We start from the raw sequence: 26,364 nt of genomic DNA on the forward strand, positions 1-26,364 counted from the left end.
GATTTTTTATTTGCCTTATGTAGCACCCACTCAGACACGCCTTATAGCTACGATGGGATAGGAAAAGGCTAGGACTGCGAAGGAAGTGTCAGTGGCATTAAGGCACAGCAGCCCCCGTATTTGCCTGATGTGAAAATGGGAACCACGGAAAACCAGCTATCAGTGCTGTCGGCAGTGGGATTAGAACTCACTATATCCCGAATGCAAGCTAAGAGCTATATACCGCGAACCACGTAGCCAACTCGCTCAGTAGTAGTGGTGATGTAGGACTGAAAGTCTTCATATTACTCCGTATCGTTGGCAAAGGAGATGAGGTGACTAGGAAATTCTAAATATTGTAGGTGTGGCGTTGGACAGCAGGCGTCTTGTAACATCGTTGTTCACTTTATATTTATTTTCAAAATGCTGGGGAAATGTGCTCTGTAGGATACAATGTAATAATAAATAGTGGTATTGGTTTTTCGTCCTACCGACTACTTAGTACGGTTTTCGGAGAAGCTGAAGTGCCGGAGATTTGCCCCGGTGGAGTTCCCTTACGGGCCGGTAAATCTACTGACACAAAGGTAACCTATCTGAGCACCTTCAAATACCAAATACAAGAAAATAAAAGTAGGCCTAATGTACACGTGCTGGATTGTGCTACACAGGCAACGTAATTCTGCTAATCGCCCAAAACTGTGTACTTTAGTAAAAAAGAATCTTATCTAAAATATGATATTTATTCTTCGTGTTTTCTCTACAATTTATGCAATTGCTTGCCACACACGTAGAGAGCATATTTTCTTCGATCTAATCTATTAGAAGTGTTACGGAGTTTTCCGTGGTAGGTAGAGGTGAAAGAAGGTGCGGGTGTGAATAGGTCTCCAGCTACGAAAGCAAAATTAATTTAAAATTTAACAAGGTTATATTTTCTTTTCAAAAACAAAGAAATAAGCATGGCAGGTACAAAGTAGCAAATCAAAAAAGGGTAGTTACAATATTTACAGGAATTGGGCTTCGCGCCCTGATTTTACACTGCTTGGGCAATAAGCTCAGTTTTACCCCAAACACGAGTTTTCTGCTAGTTGCTTTACGTCGCACCGACACAGATAGGTCTTATGGCGACGATGGGATACGAAAGGGCTAGGAGTGGGAAGGAAGCGGCCGTGGCCTTAATTAAGGTACAGCCCCAGCATTTGCCTGGTGTGAAAATGGGAAACCACGGAAAACCATTTTCAGGGCTGCCGACAGTGGGGTTCGAACCCACTATCTCCCGAATACTGGATACTGGCCGCACTTAAGCGACTGCAGCTATCGAGCTCGGTAACACGAGTTTTAACAGAGGGGCAGAAAACTCCATTCATACCTAGGAGCCCTTGCTCCAAATTACACAGAAAAGCCTCCACGAGGCATACAACCCTCAATTTTCAAAAGAGCCACTCGCTCTCAAAATTTAAGCCTCTCCCAGGCCACACCAAACTCCACCTTCAAGTTGTCCTCACTGGACATAGACACAGGGGTAAAATACCCAACCTACTGAGGTCTCTTAAATAAAAATGGGCAATTACATGACCTCTAAAATAACAATTTGAGAGGAGGCGATCTTGCACTCCCAATACACTTGTTTTTAAAAACCTAATCTGGCTCTAGGCCACTAATGCAAGGGCTAATCCCATACTACCGAGGTGACTTTAGAAAAGAGCAATTTGTTTTACATTAACGAAGAATAGGTTGAGAAAATAAGTTCACCTCAAGACAATGTGAGTGGGAGCTCGAGAGGGTTAGCACTCTCTATCCCAATATGCAGCTTAAGAGAGAATAGAAGAAAAGATCGTTACATTTTAGGAAAAGGTTACATGGAGGAACGCTTCGCACCCGCCCCGAGAGTTAAACTGCTGAGCTAGCAAAGAAAGAATTTATTAATCGGCCATTACCTTATTGATGACCGCTGCCGAGGAAAGAGGCGCTTCCCGCCTCCTGCTATGTACTTAATACACTGAAAGATAGAACAGAAGTGGCCCGGAGACCCTAAAATCAGCAGTTTAAATACTCTCGCAGAAGGTTCTAGGCGTTAGGGGAATGAAAACACCCTCCCGCGATGATTTTATTGGTAGATCAATAAACCCCCTACACAATACTAAAAAGAAACACATAATTGGTGAAAAATTAATTCAAGAAATTCGGGATAGGGTAAACCATACAGTGATGGGCATTAACATAGTAATGGGCACCGGAACTACAAGGAGTGTAAAAATAAGCATTCTGGCAGTGGTATGCATCCATTATTTGTACCTCTGTGTCAAAAGTACTCTTAGGTATATTCCTATGCAATATCCATGGTTTGTGGCCACGCAATGAGCACAAGAATGGTTTGTTTGTTAGTGTTGTGGAATCCATGTTGGTTTGGTATTGAATCCTTATCAAATTGTTAAGAAGAGTGTATCCAGTTATTAAGGAGGTAAGCAAATATGTTACTATATATTCCGAATCTGCTGTTTAAATATATTAGCCTGAGTTATAATTATGTTTTGATACACTTATTGAACTTCTAACAACTAATAGTAACCTACAAATGGCAGTGCCCATAACTGTGACTATTTGCAACTGAGAAAGCAGTGATGGGCATTGGGTGCCCACCACTGTAATTTATGAACCTTTGAGCACTATACATTTTTATTTCATCAATGTTTTCTCTATGACCTCAGTGTATACATTTTAACAATAGAACACATTTAAAATGGTATTTCACAGTGATGGGCACAGTGCCCGTCAGTGTGATATTGGCAGTGCCCATCACTGTGATTCTCCCTTATTTTTATATTTGGTTAAGTTTATCAAAAGAAATATCCTAACAGTTAATTTAAGCAGATATTATTTCAATAAAGACGTACTTTAAGGGCGTAAGCATCATAAATAAGGCTAAGTGAAAGCAAAAGACGTAATATATTTTTATTCATAAAAGTTGTCATACAGTTGTTTACTTCGATTCCATACGTTTGTTTGTTTTATTCCAGCTCCAAAATGCCAAATAAAGGAAAGGAGCCCTATAGAAAAGAAAGTCTAATGGCTGCATTTGCTGCGGTACACGATGGAGAGAAGATAAAAACTGCAGCAAGAAACTTCTGTGTTCCTAGGTCTACACTTAAGCGTTTCCTTAAAGGACAACCTAAGTCTACATTTGGTCCCAATCCGATCCTTAGCGACAATGAAGAAGAAAGTTTAGTTAACTGGCTGATAGACTTGAGTAAGAAAGGTTTCCCTAGGCGAAGAGAAGATTTTCAACTCAGTGTGCAGGAATTCCTGAAATCAAACGAAAGGAAAACTCCTTTCAAGGATAACCTACCAGGAATCGGGTGGTACAAAGCTTTCCTTCGGAGACATCCGGTCCTATCAGAAAGAACATCTGAGACTGTAACGAAGGCTAGTGCTAATATAAGTGAAGCAGATATTAGAAGACGATTTAAAGAGACTGAAACATATTTGAAATCAGAAAATTTGTTCGATATACTCCAAGACCCATCAAGAGTGTTTAATGGAGATGAAACAAACATTCAACTGTGCCCCAAGAATCAAAAAGTCATTGCTCCAAGAGTTTCAAAAAATGTTTATGAAGTTTCAATGGGAAATGAAAAGGAAACCTTGACAGTTATGTTCACATTTGTAGCCGATGATTCAGTCTGCCGTCCAATGATAGTATACAACTACAAAATACTGCCTAATGAGATTGTACAGTCTGTTACAGATTCATGGGGCATAGGCTGCAGTGACTCGGGCTGGATGAAATCGAAGTATTCTTCGAATTTGTGGCAAATGTTCTTCATCCCCATTTAGTGAAAACACAAGTGAAATTTCCAGTGATACTCTTTGTGGATGCTCACAAGAGCCATCTTACATTTCAGCTTAGCGAGCTCTGTACTGAACTTCAGATAATTCTTATAGCATTATATCCGAACGCCACAAGAATTCTCCAACCAGCGGACGTTGCTGTATTTCAGCCAGTCAAGAGTGAGTGGAAAAAGGGAGTGCTAAATTGGCGTCGTGGACACCCTTCTGAAGCTCTCACGAGAAAAGACTTTGCTCCAGTGCTGGAAAAGATTGTGAATGGGAGAATAAAACCAGAAACCTTGAAAAGTGGTTTCAGAGTCTGTGGTCTTGTTCCATGGAATCAAATCAACATAGACTTCACTAAATGTATTGGAAGAAAGTACAGTCTTTCCACCCCAACCGATATTAACAAAAATGTGAATAATTCGGATGAGAAGAACAAATTACTGACATTTCAAAAATTCTGCAGTATTGTTGGAGAGAAAAGAATTGAGCAGTTCAAGAATATTGAGAAGATAACTGAAGAAGAACAACACAGTGAAGAATTTTTTGTATTGTACAGACTGTATGAGGAATTTTCTGAGAGAAATGATCAAAATTCGGAGTTTGATGGACAGGATGTAGAACAGCAAACCAGAGAAACAAATTTGGAACCAACTGCTCTGGAGAATGTATATGTAGAACAAGACAAACCGACCCTCAGTACAGCTCCTCTGCACATGAATGAATCGCCTCAGCCACGAACACCATCGTCAAGCAGTGTGTTGAAGCGTTCGGGTGTTAAATCACTGGAAGACTGTCTTGTATGGCCTGAAACACCCAAAAGGAAAAATCTACGGAATGTGTAACACATGCCTTACGTGATAACTTCAAAGCAATGGAAAGACATCCATAAAGAAAAGGCAGACACGAAAGCAAATGAGGAGAGGAAGAAGGAAGACAGAAAGAGAAAAAGAGTGGAGAAAAAGTTCCAAATAAACAAGAATGAAAGGGGAAACAAGAATAGGAAGGACATTTTGCCTGTCATACGAGAGAGCAATGACCCCAAAATGACTGCAGCTACATCTGTAAAAAAATCTTGCTATTTGAGAATCGCAATGAACAATCTGGTGAGAGGAATCACGGTGACGAACACTTGAAGCAGAACATGGAAAGTCTGTCTGAGGGGAAAGGAGTAGCTGATTGTGAACAAGCCAGTACTTCTACGAACATCCTGAGTACAGGCGAAATTAAGATGGGAAGATGTTTTTTCGGGGCGTCATCAAGTAACTTCTTGCTGGAGAGCAAAACTAACAATTCTCTTCGGAAATCCACCGAAATATTTTCTTCTGGGCTTTGTTTCTAGTGTGGCGGCAGCCTTAATACTAAGATACAAGGAATTTCCTGTCAAATATGTCAGAAGATATTCCACAAGAATACCTTCCCGTGGTAAACGATTTGCATCTAGCAGAAAATGAATCAGAGGATGAGAATATTTTCTTCTGCATACATTGTTTGGACATAGTAGATTACAGTGAAAATGATTAAACTAAGGAGATAATAGGTTTTGTGACTCCTTAGAAGGTATTTTCCTCTGTGCCCATCACTGTGTTTCAAAGTGCCCAAGTTAGTCTTCAAAGTGCCCATCACTGTCATTTAATGAATTTCTGAAATTAATATTTTATAGAAGGTCAGCAATTAATACTAAATGTCTAACATACCATTCTTATAAAACTAGGAACACTTCACTATTCTCTTGCAATGAATGAAATATGTATCTCCATAATTATTCGGTGTATGTGAAATAAAACTATTCGAGCCCTCTTAAAGTGCCCATCACTGTATGATTTACCCTAGGCTAGATTTAAAACAAGGGGAAAGAAGGGGTTAATATTGCCAACTTAACCAATGACTGAAAGAAATTTAGCAAAGAACAAACATTTGAAATAAAAATTTCTCCAACAAAATAGTTCTTTGACTCCGCACTAGGTTGCACTATTGTTGATATTCAGTAGTGTCCTCTAGAAGAGAAAGTTCACACTTCTTACTTCAAGTGAAACAAAACCACATCAAAAATGACACAGTTCAAAAACTCAAAATTTTCCACGTGGTGACATCTTCTGAGAAAGTAGAGAATTAATAGCGTAGATAAAGTTCAGACTTCCTCCAGCAGAGGAGTTTCAACTGGCGCACATTTTAAATTAGCGGAGTGGAGGTGTACCGCCCGGTACAAGAAGTATCGCACCGTATGCGGAGAAATTATATGAATGGCGCTTAAACTATGGAGTCGCTATTTCGCCTTGGCACCACCCAGAGCACTGTAGCAGCCATGTTAGCCACTCTATAGTCCTCTTTCTAGCTCGTTGGATGTCATTGACAAATGAAGAATGAAACGAAAGCAAAGAACTTCAGTGAACACAGATATCGCACACGAAATTGTTCAAAGTGTAAGACAAAAGACATACGTGTGTCACTGTGAGCGCAACACCAAATGTACTTGCAAAGTAGTAAGGTACGTATTAATATTCTCCAAAAAACATGTATTTCTTAATTTGCCAGGGATTTTTCACTTGATATGTGTAAAAGTAATTATTATGTTCCATTTGTGACAAATTTTATAGTGATATTTAGGTGATACCAATGCGCACTATACCCGCGAAAATTTCTTAATAGTGGACATCTTTACATTCCCCATCACTGTCCCTTACATGGTAAGTTCCACTACAGAACTATCGGTGTTTATACAGCGCAAATGCAAGATGATTCTAAATCATCATCATAATCATCATCATCATCATCAAATGGCGTCAGCTGCCATATGCTGGCATTTTAATTTGATACCATCCAGGCTGCCTGCATGTCAATTTTGATGTTATTTTTTTCTCTATTCGATGACAGAACGAAGCAATCTTCACTGGGTGATCTAGGCCAAATTTTACTTAATTTTTTCCGTGTAAACACCAAATGCGTCACCAGAGGTCTTTAACATGGTGACATATGATTTTGAAGTGTCGAATGGAATTTTTTCTACCCCCCAAAAATCAAACTACCTATGCCAAGTTTGAACTGGACGCCAACACACCACCACCGACAAATAAAGGGAGCAACACTGTCTATTGTATTATTACTGTTAAACTCACAATAATATGTTACTTGAACATTCACTGAAGTGTCTTTGAAGTATGTCCAGTCAACCAGAATAGTTCCCTACACTCGGGTCAAAAATTAAAAACAACACAGTTAATTGTTATCTTTTCAATTGCCACTTCTTTTAAGACACAAGAATTACACAATTCTAAACTGCAGTTAAGTCTACCCTAAATACTACAACAGAATTCTAGTAAGAGTTACTACAGATACCGGTACCACTAATACTACACAAATATTTCACAGTACCAGTAGTAGAATAAACACACTATTTTCTAATAAGTTACTATAATACCCTACAATAATTTTTTTATTACATTCTGACGTATGCTTACAATAGTTTATTACTAAGCACAAATAGAAATTAAAATTCCAATTAGACCCAAAGTTAGATATTCGCAAGAACTACCGGTACTCAAGGATTACCAACAAAGTTAAAACACGTATAGACAGATTAATATTAGTACTACTTTATCCTACTGTGCTGTAATAGAAATGAAACCTACTGTTTGCACAAAAATACCCACGAATATATCAGGTAAGATACTATCTAATATACGGTACCGTACCTAATTCTCAACAGAAATGTGGTTATGTGATTATTGCAGATGGTGGATTACTATTATTTTCCCTACTCTGCGGGACGGAGAATAAAAGTGTCCTTAAATGCTGAAAAATATGAGGTTGTTTACAGTAATTTCTCAAAAGTATTTCTGTCTCAACTACGCCAGAGACTTGAACTGCAATTATTAGGATGTAGGAACATGCCTTAACCTGCGTTCCCGAGACACAAGTAAAGACAAAGAGAATGAGTAAAGACAGAAAGAGAACATGCAGTAGAGGCGGAAAACTATCGATGACCACATCGATAGTCAATTGCCTATTATCGATATCTAATTATCGATAGTCAACGATCGGGGTTTTTTCCCCCTCATTTTCGCGTTAACAGAAATTGTAGGTACAGCTGTTTGCAGTTAACTGGTGAGGAGTTTGTTCCTATACATAGGTGTGCATTTAAGTATTTCTGCGTACCTGCGACTTCAGTGCCGGCAGAAAGACTTTAATAATTTATTAAGGTACGCTCGAAAGAGCATTAACTACGAACCAAAGACACTTTAACACTCATGGAGACCCGATTCAGAGTACAATAACAAAATCATAATAAAATTGAAATGATCTCCCGAACAGGGATTAGTTTTCACTGCTGTAATCAAAGATTTTGTTCTCATCTGACATACTGTTATACGATACAGGGTACATTTCTGTCCGCATAATTCACACACACACCTTGCGTTCGGCGAATGAAAGAGCTTATTCTCACAAATCTTATAATGAAATCCATGAATGGCCAGTCTCGTAACGGTATGTCTTTGCTCCTGGTTCGGCTTTGTCCAGTTGCGGTCGATCATCGCTGATCTTCCATAAAAATCAATATCTATCTCTGTTCTCTTCGTCCTCCTACGTTCCAGTAATTTGTTGGATGCCTCAGTAGAAGGCAGACGTAGTCTTAGGTCCTCCATTTAAAAAAAGTTTCCTTGGAAAGCACGTAAACAAGTCTAGATGGAGCATATCTTCCCATCCTAAGGGCATGTTTTAGGAAACGAGCTTTCACCTTTTCTATGCTATCAAAGTCAGAGATGGTCAGATTTTCCTATATTAGTTCCAGACCGTAGGTAACTATGGGTGATATCATCGTATCAAAAAGTCTCATGTCTGTCTTCAGCGATAGTGCTGCAATGTTCTTTACCCTGCATATTGCTTTCATGGCCTCTGCTGTCCTATCCTGGATGTGACACCGGAAGGAGCTCGCTGTCGTTTGAAAGGTTACACCCAAATATTTGAACCTATTGACTGTCGTTAGTGGTTTGTTGTGGAGAGTCAGTATGTGATTTTGCGATATTCTCCTTCCCTTTCTGAAAATCATCGGATATGTTTTCTGCATATTTATTGATTGTTTTTCTCTACCCATGTCTCAAGTTCCATCAAGGTTTCCTGCAGCTCTTCTTGGTTGGTAGAGCCTAAGACCATGTCGTCCGCATACATGATTAACGTGGTTGTCTTCTTTCCTTTGAGTATCTCAAAGATGTCTGCTGTCATTATGTTGAACAACAACGGACTTATGGAGTCACCCTGCAGGACTCCATTGGTCTGCGTAATAGTCTTCGATCTGTTGACACCATCATCGATTTCAATGTAGTTATATTGGAGAACGTCTTCCAATACATGGATAAGCGGGTGCTCTATGCCAATCATATCCTTGACTTTTTGTCTCAGTAGTTTCCTATCGAGTGAGTCAAAAGCCTTGCTGTAGTGTATGAATACAGTGAAATATTTCCCTTTGGATATTCTGAGGGCTTCTTGTACTTCTCCCAACAGGTATTGGACTGCATGAAGAGTTGATTTCCCTTTAGTAAAACCGAATTGACATTCTGGAATTGTGACTTCTGATTCTAGCCTGTTTGTAACTATCTTCATATATATATCTTAATCTTACAGAGATTGTTTTCTAGCGCCACTCCTCTATATGCATTAGGGTCAGTTGTGTCGCCCTTACCTTTATATAGCACTTCAATAAGCGATTTCTTCCATGTGTCTGGAATACCCCTCTCCAAGCAAATATTGAAGATATTGGTCCACATTGGTAGTAGCTTCTCTAGTGGGTCCTTGATGTGTTCAATACAAATTTGGTCCGGTCCCGGAGCCTTACGGATTTTCGCTCTTCTTATGGTGTCCTCTACTCCCCCAGGTGTTGTTGATATATTTTTTCGTTTATGGTCTTTGTAGGTTCTTCTAATTCCCTTCTATCCTCGATAAAAGCTATGTCCTCCTCCGATTTGTTCAGAATTGCTTGAAAATGAGACTCCCATTTATTCAGTGGAATTTCTCTGGCTTTCGAAGCTGTTTTCTTTCTTAGCGCCAGGAAGGGATCATTTCTTGCTTCCTCTGCCACCTTCTTAGCTTCTTGTTCGATAAAATCGTCTCTCTTTTTCTTTATAAGTAGCTTGTATTCTTTTCTTTGGGAGATATATATTTGATGGTCTCACTCTGATTGAGGTTCTTGTCCTATCTAGCGCAGCTAGAGTTTCCTTTCTCTTTTTGTGACACTCTGCGTCAAACCACCTTTGAGCTCTCCTGATCGAAATTGGTTCAGTTGCTTCCAGTATCATCTTCGTGATTAGCTCTAGAGCTTCATTTATCTCCCTTCTGAGAAGAGTTCTTCCGCTTTCGCATTGCTCATTTTATTTAATTTGTCTTTGTGCAACCTTCTTGATGGCTTTATGTCACTGTTATCATCATCGATTGTGATGGATGTGATATTGCTATGTCTGTTGCTATTGGTATGTGCTTCCTCAAGAGGGAATCACCAGATTTCCAAAGGCCTTCCTGTCTGTGGATAATTATTTCTCTACCTTTAAAGAATACAAGGTCGATGGCACTAGAGCCGTTGTATCCAAAGTAAGTTTTCTCTTTCCCCTTGTTGACTAGTGTGAAACCTTCCTCTAGTAGAAACTCTACCACTATTTCTGTTTTTTGGCTGGGTTTATCGATCCTACAGTTTAAGTCACCGGCAACAATAATGTTGGAGTCCTTGTTTACTCTAGTAAGTGCAACTGGTATTTTCTCAATAATGGTTTTTTTTCTAGGGGCTTTACGTCGCACCGACACAGATAGGTCTTATGGCGACGATGGGATAGGAAATGCCTAGGAATTGGAAGGAAGCGGCCGTGGCCTTAATTAAGGTACAGCATTTTCCTGGTGTGAAAATGGGAAACCACGGAAAACCATTTTCAGGGCTGCCGATAGTGGGATTCGAACCTACTATCTCCCGGATGCAAGCTCACAGCCGCGCGCCTCTACGCGCACGGCCAACTCGCCCGGTCTCAATAATGTCATCTGCAGATTTATCCGGATTCATATATATTCCAACTGTTGTTAATATCGATGTCTGCACTATGGCCATGTTTTCTTCTTTATAAGTCTATGGTAGATTTCCCGCTGAGTACCTGAGGAAGCAGGATACAGCCCCTTCTGGTCTGCCTTTCGTTGGCTTGGCAAGTGTATGGATCCCACAAAATTCAGGAATGTCATTAGGCTCTAGTAGAAATGTTTCTGTTGCTATAAGTACATCCAAACTTTTTATTTTCGATTCAGATATGTATTTTAGAGCGTTCTTCAGTCCCTCTGCATTCCATAGTATGATTCTTAGCATTTTAGTGTTTAGTCGGAAGTAGGTTCTTCGGTCCTTCTCTGTCCTCGAAAGAAACGAAATCGACTTACTAGGATTCCTTCTGGCCAGAACTGTGGAACTGAAGTTACTTCTAAGAATTGAAATGGTATACCTACTTTGAAGGACTTGCTTTCCCTGCGCTTTGCTAATTCTTCACATTCTATTTGTCCTAGGATTCCCTTTCTCTCCAGGAAACCTTGTACGTTTTCCACACTTGTTTCTTTTTTCGCTCTCCCCACATAGAGCCAAGCTGTTTTTCCCATGGCCTGTAGCTGGCTGTCCTTGTGACTGGTGCCTATTAGCGGTTGATTTCTTATCTTGGGTCTGTACCTATTCCGATCTCCTATTTGTATATGCTCATCACTCTCTTCTGTCCCCTCTATATCATCTGACCTTTTCAATGCCGAAGTGTCCACAGTCTTATTGGGACGTCGGATTTGTTTTCTTTTGTGCGCAACCTCAGTAGAGCATGAATTCTCTTCTATTTCCGCTGCAGATTCATCGTCCCTTGCCTCTTTTATGATCATTTTAACTTTTTTCCTATTTAGTACTCCCTCTGTATTGATACCTTCAGGCTCTTCCTGCCCTATGGTGGGCGCTGTGTCTCGTCTCATGCTACTGACCATGATTCTTGTTTTCTGAGACTGTTCTTGAAGTTTATCATTTCGGTTAGCTCCTGTAACTGCCTATTCATATCATCTCTTATGCGATCTATTTCATATTTAATGGTCTGTCCAGCTTTATAGGTTTGAAAGTCATGCTCGCATTGGAAGTATAACCATAGGAGTTTTGATTTCTTCTTCTTTGTCGCTTTAAGCACATTGTATTGTCCTTGTTGAAGTTCTACACAAGCCAGATGGTGCCATCTTTGGCATGCCCCATCACATTCTACTCCGCTATCTGAGTCTTTGACTATTTTCTCACAGATGGGACAAGTGTTCATATCTGTAATGAGGTCATCTGTTTGAATCATAAGCTGTGTGCTCGCGTCTGGCATGTTGGGAATCTAGTAAGCCGTGACAATATGGCAGCTCTTCTGTTTGTTCACGTTTTGGATTTTAATTTCTCTGTTATTTAACCTATTGCAATTGGAGTGTGAAGGTAATACTCTATGGTTTACCGCTATGACCAGGTATATTCCCTTGTGGTTTCAGGTCTTCCTATTAGTCTTCTACTGCTTTTAACCTGCTTTCACTGACACTAAATTCACTTACTGGTGATGAAATTGTCGATTGATAACCAAAATCAGAAAGACTATTAGCATCTTGGAAGGTGGGATTCTCCATTCAACCTAACCTTAGTTGAGTTGCCAATACGGGACAAAAAAAGTGAGATTTATATGTTGCCAGAGACTATTGAAGCGTGCCACTTAAGAGATTTATGAGTGATTCCGATTTGAATTTCAGCAATTACATAGCATGAAATAGTTGTGCTTTCTACTGATTTTTCGTGGATTTTGTTCAATAAATGTTCTATTTTCGGGCATGGTATGATTCGTTCAACTTTTTGAAAACTATCGATTACTATCGATAGTAGAGCTCATAATATCGGAAAACATCGATGGCGATTACTATCTATAATCTGCCGCCTCTGCAGTACAATAGAGACAATACGCGACACTGAGCGAGATATCGAGGGACAGCTATTGGAACTCCTTCTAGCGAGTAGACCTGAACGGTACTGATTCTGTCATAAGAGCACGTGTATTTTTGTGTTAAGTTTTTGGTGTTATTTATGCGTTTTCAGTGAGTTGACATAATTAAACAGTAGCGTGTGTCATTCCTTGATATCTCCTCTTAACATGAGGGGAAAGGTATCTGCTGTGTTTGGCTGTAGTAACTATGAAGTAGAGAAGAATGCGCGGTCGTTCTTCAGGTTTCCTCGTGACAAGAAAATGTAAGTAATATTGTGTTTGCATATATATTCTTCCAGTTACAGATCTTCATAGTACTTCATAATCTTCTGACCTACTCGATCCATATTTTAACTGGCTTAAAATGTAGTACGCATATTTTATTGTATAGTGCAGCAGTTAACCTTCAATACCGATGTGGTGTTGTAGGTGTGATATGTGGGTTTTGAAATGTCACATAAGTGATTTGGATAAGGTGTACAAGAAAGAAGGGACGTTACGCTTATATAAGAATTATAAGATCTGTTCAGATCTTTTCCAGGCCAGCGACTTTAAAAATCCTCGGCTATACAGCCAAGGGTATGTTACCGTACATTTTTTACTCTAATTGTACCTAAATATTCCTCAAAGCATCACTATCGACAACATTTTCTTCCTTTTATCCCTCTTCTCAGATTAAAGCCGGGATTTTATAGATTTTCTTTCTGTTAGTAGGCTTCATGTTAAGAGGAAAATTGTCCAGGTATGAAATGTTAATTCATTGCATCATATGTGTAAGGAATGTGCCCATATTTTTATTGACAAGTGTCTTAATGTGATGATACAATATTTTTAAATGAGAAAAAAGACAAATCCAACCGTAAGAGTTCAGGCAGGAATGCTAAAGCTAAAAAAGTAATGCATAAATGAAAGATAGCCATTTCACAGCAGTCCATTTCACATATTGTTTATATGTCTAATTTCAATCTTTGAATAATAACCTTTTAAATAATTCTTCATTAATTTATCCAGAATTGCTTTAGCAACTTCGAAGTTAATATCTCAATAATACTTTCTTTCTAGACGTAATTAATTTATCCATTTCCGTATATACATTTTCATTGATATTTGAATTTAGCGCGATTTTTTCAGGTCAAGTCACTAGGAGCGCCACCGTCGAATTGTCTCCCATTTTAGCAAGGCTAAATCCGTAAGTGTCGCGTATTGTCTCTACTGTATTTGGTAGAGACAATACGCGACACTTCCGGATTTAGCCAAGACCGACTCCAATCCTCAGACCGTAATATAAAAAAACATGGCGGCCGAAGTAGCCGGATTGCTGGTATTGGCTAACACGAAAATATCACGTACATATTACGGTATGTAAACGGCGGTAAATTAACATGATAAATGTAACATCATAGGGAAAATTCACTTTTACACGTATGAAAACACTTCGCCAACAAGAATCGCATATATTCTACTAGAAAAGAGACCAACAAATTTCAATTCGTCAAATAACGCTTTTTCTTAGATTTCACTTCACTTCGCTGGATAGATGAAAATATATGATACAACTGTTAATATGATACTTCTAACATCATTTTGAATGTTTCAAAATTTCTTTCTTTCTTAATCTGCTTACCCTCCAGGGTTGGTTTTCCCTCGGACTCAGCGAGGGATCCCACCTCTACCTGGAGCGTGAGACATTGGGTCGTGGGATACAACTGGAGTGGATGACCAGTACCTCGCCCAGGTGTCCTCACCTGCTATGCTGAACAGGGGCCTTGGTGGGGGATGGGAAGATTGGAAGGGGTAGACAAGGAAGGGAGGAAGGAAGTGGCCGTGGCCTTAAGTTAGGTACCATCCCAGCATTTGCCTGGAAGAGAAGTGGGAAACCACGGAAAACTACTTCCAGGATGGCTGAGGGGGAAATCAAACCCACCTCTACTCAGTTGACCTCCCGAGGCTGAGTGGACCCCGTTCCAGCCCTCGTACCCCTTTTCAAATTTCGTGGCAGAGCTGGAAATCGAACCCGGGCCTCCGGGGGTGGCAGCTAATCACACTAACCACTACACCACAGAGGCGGACTCAAAATAGATTAAGGTACAAAATTCCTCAATTTATTCACTCTCATGAGAACTGTGAAACACAATTTGTTGCGTTAGTTTTGAAGTGGTGGACAATTTCTCAAATAATATTATGGCTTTACGTCCCATTAATTACATTTGTTACGGTTTTCGGAGACGCCGAAGTGCCGAAACTTAGTCCTGCTGTAGTTCTTTTACATGTCAGGATGCCAGTAAATATCGACACGAGGCTGACATATCTGACCACCTTCGAATACCACCGGACTGAGCCAGGATCGAATCTGCCAACTTGGCGTCAGAAGTCCAGTGCTTTAACTCAGCCCAAGTATACCCGAAATGATTATGTTAACCCAATGAACGGCCCTGGTAATGTTAACATAATGTTGACAAATGGCAAACAGCACTTCACACAATGATAGTAACCTTAGTAATGAAACGTTCAGACACTAAAGATATAATAGGTTTTTACCCATTAAAGAACATGAGTGCAGAAACTCTATTGACTAAACATTGATATTTAACCACATGCACGAGCTTCAGTTCGGCGCAGTCTGCTTGATAACAGATAACCACAACATGAATCGGAAGGTTGTTGGCAGTGTAAAACCCTACGTTACAAACCCAGCTAATCCCTCTAATTCTGTGTAACAGTATACAGATTGCTCCAACTGTCACACTTATAAGTTTTGGTATACCGGTACTCCAAGATCCAGCCAAGCATTTCCGCAGGCAAAGCACAGATTATTGTAAAATAAACTTGCATCTAAAACACTCGACACTTTTAAGCACATAGACACTGACGGAATAACACAATATCAATTATATTTTATCTAAATTAAATTTTTTGAGGAACATGAATAGTTTGGAAGTAGAGAAATGGCTTCCCTAACCTCAGACTTATTCTCAAAATGATGTATGCAGGCAACAGTTTTGTCATGGACTACAAAATAATCACGATGTATATTCCTAATCCATTTCTATCTTAACGTTCTATTCCGTAGGAAACTTAAGAATAGTTGTATGAGAGGCATTGCCATAAGACTAAAACCTGGTCCACCTAGTGCACTCATGTTCTGGGTAAAGACATGATCAAAATAAGCATATTCTCACATTACTGTGAATAATTGCAGATCATATGTGTCCACTGACTCAAATACACTCGGACACTTATATTCTGCAACTTTCATAAAATTACACAGACTACATACCATATCAACAAACCAAAACAAACCCAGATTTCCAACAATTCCGGCTATTCGATTCGCCATCTTTGAACGATCGAGAGTAGCATTAAGGTCTGAGGATTGGAGTCGGTCTTGATTTAAGGCCACCACACACAGAAAGCTAGGCTAAGCTAAGCTACGCGGTATTGTGAAAATATCACTCCCAATGCATTTAAGTACGATGACACACACAGGCCGCTATCCTAAACTATACTATGCCAAGCTAAGCTAAGCTAAGCTAAGCTAAGCTAGGCAGATCGATAGGCAGGCAATTTTCTTGGCTGTAGCTGGCCTGGCGCATGCGCTTTTCATTTCTGAGCAGTTGGTCTGGCGAGCTGTCGTGTGTGTTTAGTCGTGTCGTGTGAATCTCTTCTGGTATAGTACTTAGATATTTTAATACAATGAATAACGGGCCAAAAGAAGAACAACTAATTGGAGGTGAAAGATATCCCTGCCTTTATGTTATGTCATCAAATTACTACAGAGATTTGATAAGAAAGGAAAACTGTTGGCAGGAAATAAGTTCAGTACTTTAAATTGATTGTAAGTAGGATACAATTTATAAATTAGCTATATAATCGCAATTTTGACAGTTGCAATTATTTGAGAAGAATACATGGCTTTACGCACATTATTTATAATTTAGCAGATACAGTTGAAGCGCCTGTTCTGCAACAGTATGCCATATTCTTAAATATATCAACAGTTACTAAGAAAGTGAAAGGTAAAATAATAGCATATATTGTTTTAGGTAAAGAGCTTTAAAACTCATGAAAAAGACAGACTGTTTTAGGGAGTCACTAACGAGACAAAAAGAGAGTAAAAGTGGACGGGAAGGGAAAAAATGAATGAGTGGAGATTCCACAAACAAATGGAATTCCTTCTGCCTTATATATCTACAGCAAATTTGCATCATATTGTTTCAACAAAATATGTACATTTCTTAAATCACCCAAATTTTCTTCAGTGCTTGACAACGCATTACGGAATTCCAAATGGGATAACTTGGAACACAACCAGCCACACTCATATGCATATGTATTTTCCTGAATTAAATCAAACCCACAGATCACACCTATAACACCACATTGGTATTGAAGGTTAACTGCTGCACTATATAATAAAATACGCGTATTATATTTTAAGGCAGTTAAAATATGGGTCGAGCAGGTCAGAAGATTATGAAGTACTATAAAAATCTCTTTGTCACTGGCAGAATATATATGCAAACACAATATTACTTACATTTTCTTGTCACAAGGGAAACTGAAGAAAGACCGCATATTCTTCTCTACTTCATAGTTACTGCAGCCAAACACAGCACATACCTTTCCCCTCATGTTGAGAGGAGATATCAAGGAATGACACACGCTACTATTTAATTATGTCAACTCACTGAAAACTCATAAAAAACACAAAAACTTCACACACAAATACACGTGCTCTTACGACAGAATCAGTAGTTCTCAGGTCAATCCGCTAGAGAGAGCTCTAATAGCTGTCCCTCAATATCTCGCTGAGTGTCGCATATTGTCTCTACTGTATTTGGTATTAGCTAACCGCTAATAAGTACTGAAAGATGGAGGGTGTGAAATATAAATTACGGATACTTTTACTGCCTACTCAAAACTACAAATGATCGGAATATAAGAATCAGCTGATTTTATTTATATTTTATTGTTACACCACACCCTTTGTTCACGACTAGCCAACAATGCCAATATTTAAATACAAAGAGTGACAATATTCAATAACAATACCACTGTTAACTATTTCGCCAGTGAAATACTGTATATTCTGTTGAAATCCTTTCTTTAAACAAAATTTACAACAATATTGCATTATTTAAAGACGTTATTACCTTCGTGATAGGTGGAACCACTGAACTGCTATTTGAAATACCCTGTCAAATGCCTGCACTAGTAGACTATAACCGCTGCCGAAGTTACGACTCTTTAATATTCCGTCTTTGTAAGTATTTTATCAACAAACCTACTGATATTTTAATAATAATATTAAAAAGAAAGAGATTTCTTCTTTCACGCAGTCTTAAATTACAGGTTGTACCGTAATCTAACGAACGTTTACGGAACTACTCAGTGTGAAAATTGTAAATAAATGCCATTAATCGCAGATTACTACTAACAAACTCTAAACAGCAATATTTGTGGAACTAAATGTATCACACACACACAAAATTTGCTAAATTTCTACAAATTACTACCGTACTTTATCACTGAATAATACAGAGCTCTTGGAACAGCCAACTATTCGCTAGCGCATCCAACAATGTTACATTGTCTGTGCAAATGTGAAAAACACAAGCTGTAAGCAGAAAATGTGTTTACAACTGGTTCAAACTCTCTTGGGATGAACAGAAAACTCTTTCTGATCCGCTATGTCCAGGTCAGTCAACAGTCAACAAGCAGAAGTACATGAAACAATGAGCAAGCAGGGATGGTACAAATGGTTACTTTCCAGTATCATGTTCCTGTGTATCCTTTACACTGAAATATTAGGATATAAAAGTAACATAATACTCGTTCACGTTGAAGGTCAACTTTTGGGAGGAACATTCCTTATACCTGTTGCCTCTTGTAGCCCCTAACCGCTCCTTAGTAAGTATTTACAAATAGCAATCCTATATCTTCCATCTCTCTTTCTTCTCTCCCACTGAACCTTTCACCAGCTCACTCACATTCTGAACTATTCCTAAAAAATGTTTTTCAATGACCCATTTACATTCCGAGAACTAATACTATGAAACCTTCATTAATAAAAAGTGCTGTGACTGCTAGGTAGCTATGTGTATTCCTAGATGTCCAAGGATTTGTAGTGAAGCAGATACTGGGACCCGACATTATAGAATATGTTTATGATCGAGTGTCATATGGTACACTTGAATCAATGAATCAATCAGTACTGATCTGCATTTAGGGCAGTCGCCCAGGTGGCAGATTCCCTATCTGTTGTTTTCCTAGCCTTTTCTTAAATGACTGCAAAGAAATTGGAAATTTATTGAACATATCCCTTGGTAAGTTATTCCAATCCCTAACTCCCCTTCCTATAAACTAATATTTGCCCCAATTTGTCCTCTTGAATTCCAACTATCTTCATATTGGGATCTTTCCTACTTTTAAAGGCACCATCCAAACTTATTCGTCTACTGATGTCCTCCCACGCCATCTCTCCATTGACAGCTCGGAACATACCACTTAGTCGAGCAGTTCGTCTCCTTCCTCCCAAGTCTTCCCAGCCCAAACTTTGCAACATTTTTGTAACGCTACTCTTTTGTCGGAAATCGCCCAGAACAAATCGAGCTGATTTTCTTTGGATTTTTTCCAGTTCCTGAATCAAGTAATCCTGGTAAGGGTCCCATACACTGGAACCATACTCTAGTTGGGGTCTCAGAGACAAATATGCTCTCCTTTACATCCTTACTAGAACTCCTAAATACTCTCATAACCATGTGCAGAGATCTGTACCCTTTATTTACAATCCCATTTATGTGATTACCCCGATGAAGATCTTTCCTTATATTAATACCTAGGTATTTACAATGATCCCCAAAGGGAACTTTCACCCCATCAACGCAGTAATTAAAACTGAGAGGACTTTTCCTATTTGTGGAATTCACAACCTGACTTTTATCCCCGTTTGTCATCATACCATTGCCTACGGTCCATCTCACAACATTATCAAGGTCATTTTGCAGTTGCTCACAATCTTGTAACTTATTTATTACTCTGTACAGAATAACATCATCTGCAAAAAGCCTTATCTCTGATTCCACTTCTTTACACATATCATTGATATATATATAAGAAATCATAAAGGTCCAATAATACTGCCTTGACGAATTCCCCTCTTAATTTTTACAGGGACAGATAAAGCCTCACCTACTCTAATTCTTTAAGTTCTATCTTCTAGAAACAGAGCCACCCATTCAGTCACTCTTTTGTCAAGTCCAATTGCACTCATTTTTGCCAGCAGTCTCCCATGATCTACCCTATCAAAGCCTTAGATAAGTCAATCACAATACAGTCCAATTGACCTGAATCCAGGATATCTGCTATATCTTGTTGGAATCATACAAGTTGGGCTTCAGTGGAATAACCTTTCCTAAACCCAAACTGCCTTCTATCAAACCATTTATTAATTGTGCAAACATGTCATATAATCAGAAAGAATGCTTTCCCAAAGCTTACATACAATGCATGTCAGACTGACTGGCCTGTAATTTTCAGCTTTATGTCTATCACCCTTTCCTTTATATACAGGGGCTACTATTGCAACTCTCCATTCATTTGGTAAAGTTCCTTCATGCAAACAAAAATCAAACAAGTACTTCAGATATGGTACTATATCCCAACCCATTGTCTTTCGTATATCCCCTGAAACCTTATCAATTCCAGCTGCTTTTCTAGTTTTCAACTTTTGTATCTTACTGTAAATGTCATTGCTGTCATAGGTAAATTTTAATACTTTTTTAGTATTAGTGACCTCCTCTATCTGGACATTATCCTTGTAACCAAGAATCTTTACATACTGCTGACTGAATACTTCTGCCTTTTGAAGATCCTCACATACACACTCCCCTGTTCATTAATTATTCCTGGAATGTCCTTCTTGGAACCTGTTTTTGCCTTAGAGTACCTATACATACTCTTCCACTTACACTAAAATTAGTGTGGCCACCAATTATGCTTGCCATCATGTTATCCTTAGCTGACTTCTTTGCTAGATTCAATTTCCTAGTAAGTTCCTTCAATTTCTCCTTACTTCCACAGCCATTTCTAACTATTTCTTTCCAACCTGCACCTCCTTTTTAGTCTCTTTATTTCCCTGTTAAAATATAGTGGATCTTTACCATTCCTTACCACCTTTGTAGGTATAAACCTATTTTTACATTCCTCAACAATTGCTTTAAACCCATCCCGATGCTGACGGAATGGGCCATGAGGAAATAGTCCTATCAGGTAAGACGTAAGTAGTGTTTACACCAGTACTTTTTTTTTTTACATTGCACCGACACAGACTGATCGTACTGTTGATGATGGGGTATGATAGGACAGGTGCATTCAGGAGAAAATAGGTCGGCAGGCCTGAAGATGGTTTTTCCATGGTTTCCCGTTTTCACACCAGGCAAATGCTAGATAAGAGCTATCTGTGTCAGTGCGATGTAAAGCTAATTGTAATGTGAACATAGGATGGGACTAGCGGAAGTGACCGTGGCCTTAACTGAGGAACAGCCCCAGCATTTTCTTGGTGTGAAAATGGGAAACCACCAAAAACCATTCTTTTAAGGACTGCCGAGAGTGGGGTTCAGACCCACCATCTCTTGAATAAAAGCTAGCAGCTACATGACAAACCGTGTAGTCATCTTGCTCTGTACATCCATTATAAAAGGCTCCAAAATCTTTGTCTTTGGCCACAGATAGAAAGTTGTTTATATGTGGTAAACAATTGTGTTCGTGGCTAGCCCAGCATCTTTTTTTTTTCTCTGTACATCACTCCTTGTCCTTTGTTGATGAAGGAATTTTAAATATTATTATAGCCCGCCTGGTGGCCATGATCGTTAAGGCGTTGAAGTCTAAATGGTCTGACACTGTAGTTAGTTGGTTTGAGTCCTGTTGGTCAAAAAAGAAAAAAAAGAAAAAAATCACTATCAGAATGCTGGCCGGCAGGGTAGGGGAGGTGGTAGTATACAAGTTCTAATCATTAGATTGCATGCCTAAAACCCTGCATTGAATTTCAAACCTCATACGGAGCAAGGGCATATGACGCTGTTGATGGTGATTCGTCCATCAGATGGAGACGTCAAGTCTTGAGCAGACCCCTTGGTGCTATCCCACAGGAGTAGGCTATGTGCTGCCGTCGGGTTTCACTCTCTCCCTTCCTACTACCATGTATCACATTATTGATTTCATCTGGTTAACTCCCTGATGTGGTTGACATCAGGAAGGGCATCCGGTCATAAAAACCCACCAGGACAGACTCCTCTAACCTCATACCAGATGCGATTATTATTATTATTATTATTATTATTATTATTATTATTATTATTATTATTATTATTATTGGGTACGTTATTCCAAAAGGTTTCTATAATTGAGATTTGTCCACATTAATTGTATCGGACATTTTCATTCATTGTCCAGAACACTGAGGAACTACGCTACTGTATGTACACCACCACAAAGTACTTATAACTAAAGAATAATTAAGCATATCTGTAACTGATCAGCAAGTAACAGAGGAGGAATATCAGTACTGTCACTAAACTGTCACAAAATTATCGCTCGCGTAAAGCAAGCTGCTATGCTTTCCAATATCCGTTAGCCTATCAGAAACTCCCTACCCTCCCCTTGGTTTCTCTGAGACAGTTACTTTTGTATTAGGATCTCCGGTGGAACATAACATTTCTGGAAAGAGTTTACCATGACGGAATAGTATACATTATAATGTTACGATATGTAACTCCCATCTCTTCGAGCAAGCGCAAGAGATGCTGGCATAAAATCAGCAACTGTCTATGAGAAGGATATCAGAGGAACTAGGGATTAGCAAGGATAGTATGAACATCATTCACAACAACTTGGGTAAGCGGAAGATCTGCTCTGCATTTGTGCTGTACACAATGAATGCAGAAGGAAACACAAATGAAATTTCTGGAAACTTCAGACACGTGTGACAGAAATTCATCATCACATCCGATGAGAGCTGGTGCTACCAGTGAGGTCCAGACGATCTATGGCATGGTATTCACTTTGTTCCCTACATCCCAAAAAGAGTTTCCTACAAAAGTACAGGATTGAGCCACTGCTGACCACTTTTTTTTTTTTTTTTTTTTTTGACAGCAAGGGCATGATCTGCCAGAAATTCGTACCGGAGGGTCAAACTATCAACAATGAATTCTACGGCAACGTTTTGAAACTGTTGCTTTTGGCCAGAATTGTAAAGGACTGAATAGTGGAGTCTCCTCCACGACAATGCCAACCTACATGCTTTGATCCGTTTGTTCAACTTCTTGGCTAAGCAGCATGTAACTGTTCTCCAACATCCACCGTACTCCCTGGATCTGGAGCCTCCACCTCATGGGCCTCATGGGGACAGACACACATTGAACTCATAAGCCAGACATATAAACATGTGAGACATCACTGCTTCCATCAATTCCAAGACACCTTCACTGCCAGTTTTCAGCAGCTGTGAACAAAAGTGTATTGTGGCCAATGGAGAGAACTTTGAAAACAACTAAAAGTGTTTCATTTGTAACTTCTGTTTCCTTTGTGTTATGGTATCATTTAACAAACTTTTTAGACTTTTAAAATTTAATCTGTTTATCTTCCACAGTTGGTTTTTCCTTGGACTCAGCAAGGGACCCCACCTCAAAGGCAGTATCCTGGAGCATGAGACATTTGGTCACGGATAAAACTGCGGAGGAGGACCAGTACTCGCCCAGGGTGTCTCACCTGCTATGCTGAACAGGGGTCTTTTAGGGGGATAGGAAGATTGTAAGGGATAGACAAGGAAGAGGGAAGGAAGCGGCCATGGCCTTAAGTTAGGTACCATCCCGGCATTTGCCTGGTTAACATACAATTTACAAGCATTTGACAGTAATTTATATAAATAAAATTGTCTTTCTGTCTGTACTTATTGAATATTAACTTGAAACTTTGTTTTTATAGCACTGAGCGGAGTGCACTACGGCTATGGAACCAAGCTCTGCCTTTGGGAGTCAGGTAGGCTCAAACCCACCATTGGTTGCCCTAAGAACGGTTTATTGCGGTTTCCCATTTTCACTTTCAGGCAAATGGCGGGCCACAGCCGATTCCTTCCATCTCCTTCATTCACTATCATTCATTTCATCTTGATTAGCTCCTAGACTGGTTGGATTCAGGAAAGACATCCAGCCATAAAAACAAGGCCATCAAACTCAATTGCAATCAGCGGAAATGCAATGCAGTACGTCGACGAATATGTTTATCCAGGCGAACCAATTTTGCTAACACAAACAATGGACGAGAAAGTAAAGAGAATAATAACTTAAGCTTGGACGGCCTTCTGGGGGCTGAAATTCATACAGCTGGATAAATCATTAAACAGGAAACTCAGACTAGAGGCACTCAACACATGAACCATTTCTGTATTTCTTTATGCCTGTCAGACTTGGTACATAACAGTCAAGCAAAAGAGAGCAATAGAAGGATGGCAAAGGAAAATGGAAAGGAACATAGTGGGCATATCACTGAGAGACAGAGTTCCAAACAATAGACTTCAAGAAATTAACTCTTTAGAGAACATTGTACAACAGGCTGCAAAAGCAAAGTGGAAATGGGCAGGGCACATAGTGAGGCTATGTCGAGACAGATGAGCATAGAGTACAACCATGTAGGATTCCTACACAGGCAAGAGAAGCCATGGCAGACAACGAAGATATGGGCAGACTACTTCAGGCAGCTACTAGGATCACACTGGACCAGGACAGCACGATCCAGAACTGATTGGAAAGGGATGGAAAGATGTGGAAAGCGAAAAGGGAAATGTGTAACGTGGTAAAATAAGATAGATTTATAGACAGAAAACTTATACAAGTATAGTGAAGAGTGTTGAAATAAGTACTAAATATAGATTAGACTAAAAATCTCATGCAAAGGAAGGCAAAATGTTAAAATTAGGTATAAGCTAAAGTAGTAGAAAAAGACTATTAAAAAATGACATCCGTCTCGCGTGACTAGCTCACCACACAACATCAATCGAACAGAGTTCCCCCTCTCGAGGGAGGCCTTTGCCATTCATGGGAAACTACAGGTTTATTTATTCATTCATGTATAATTTCATCTGACCTCATCACCGACCCCATATTGGGGAACGGGCTAAGGGGTAGACATGCTTGGTTTTTATACAGGAAGGAACAGATGAAATTAAGAGCAGCAATAATTCCTAAAAGATGAATTTACAGAAGGCGAGAGTAAGGAAGAAGATATTAAGTTATACAATAACAAGCCGCTGCTAGGGAGAGAGATATCCACCTACATGCCACAAAATTTCAGGAATAACACCAGAGGTCAACAAAAATGTAATTGTGCACAAGACAAGCAATTGTTTCATCAACAGTGGACACAACAGCTCGTCTGTATATAAATAAAAGTTAACAATTTGAATCTTACTTTCATTCTAAAACCAAAATTATCTCATTCCTAATGGAACTACTGTTGAGTGATTTATTTCCAATATTTTGAATAATATACAAACATCACAATGAAAATACTCACAAGGGTATGGTTCTGGCCTTGAATACAGCTCACAGAGCGTGGTAATGGACAAGGTTCTAGTCGTTCAAGGTTTGAAGGCCCGAGGACTCTGCTATTGTAGAACCAATGAGAGCCTGGACCAGGAGGCGGCATGGGCGGATTTGGAGGACCAACCAGTCTACTACAATAAGCCCATTGTCCACTCTTTGGTGCAGCATAAACAGCAGAATGACTGAAACAAGGAGTAGCAGATGAAATAGTTACACGTTATTTTCACTATTGAACAGAGGTAACATATTTATTAAAAAATCACTTAACACTTGGCTTTGAAGGTAAATTGGTGCTTGAAGTTAATATACTCTTCCTGTCTTGATGCACAATTTCATCTTCAAATATTCTTATCAGAAATTTTGTTCATGGTCTAGAGTTGTGTCCAGTATGATCATTCAGCTAGAACACTTTCTGATACAAAATATGATCGGTTGGAAATTCAATAATAATGTGATTTGCTTTTCGTCCCACTACCTACCTTCATGGTTTTCAGAGACGCCGAGGTGCCGGAATATTTTCCCTCAGCAGTTTTGGAGTGTCAGTGAATCTACCGACACGAGGCTGACATACCATCGGACTGAGCCAGGATCGAACCTGTCAAGTTAGGGTCGGAAACCGGTGCCTCAACCATCTGAGCCACTCAGCGCAGCATTGCATTTATCTTCTTTATTTCTTTACAATTGCACCGGCACAGATAGGTCTTATGGCAATGATAGGATAGGATAGTAGGAATAAAGTGGCGGTAGCCTTAATTAAGGTACAGCCCCGCATTTGCCTGGAATGAAAAGGGGGAAACACAAAACCATCTTCAGGGTTACCGAGAGTGGGGTTCGATCCCACTGTCAACCTAATGCAAGCTCACAGCTGCATGCTCCTAACCGCATGGCCAACTCTGTCATTGCAGTGTTGTTCTTTTCATAGGAGAAAAATGGATCATAGTTATCTCGACTGATGCTCATGGCAAGTTTAATGG

At 39.4% G+C, this 26,364-nt stretch overlaps 1 protein-coding gene across 3 annotated transcripts in view; it reads right to left on the minus strand.

The window, feature by feature from the left end:
- Positions 1 to 26,364, minus strand: part of LOC136871749 (uncharacterized) — a 575,821-nt gene that overhangs the window by 56,676 nt on the left and 492,781 nt on the right. For all 3 annotated transcript variants that reach the window (XM_067145298.2, XM_067145297.2, XM_067145296.2), the window contains exon 5: positions 25,362 to 25,572. In XM_067145298.2, the coding sequence (XP_067001399.1) occupies positions 25,362 to 25,572 (211 nt within the window). The remainder of the gene's footprint in view (positions 1 to 25,361; positions 25,573 to 26,364) is intronic.

The sequence above is a fragment of the Anabrus simplex genome, chromosome 4 (genome assembly GCF_040414725.1).
Source record: "Anabrus simplex isolate iqAnaSimp1 chromosome 4, ASM4041472v1, whole genome shotgun sequence".
Taxonomy (NCBI): domain Eukaryota; kingdom Metazoa; phylum Arthropoda; class Insecta; order Orthoptera; family Tettigoniidae; genus Anabrus; species Anabrus simplex.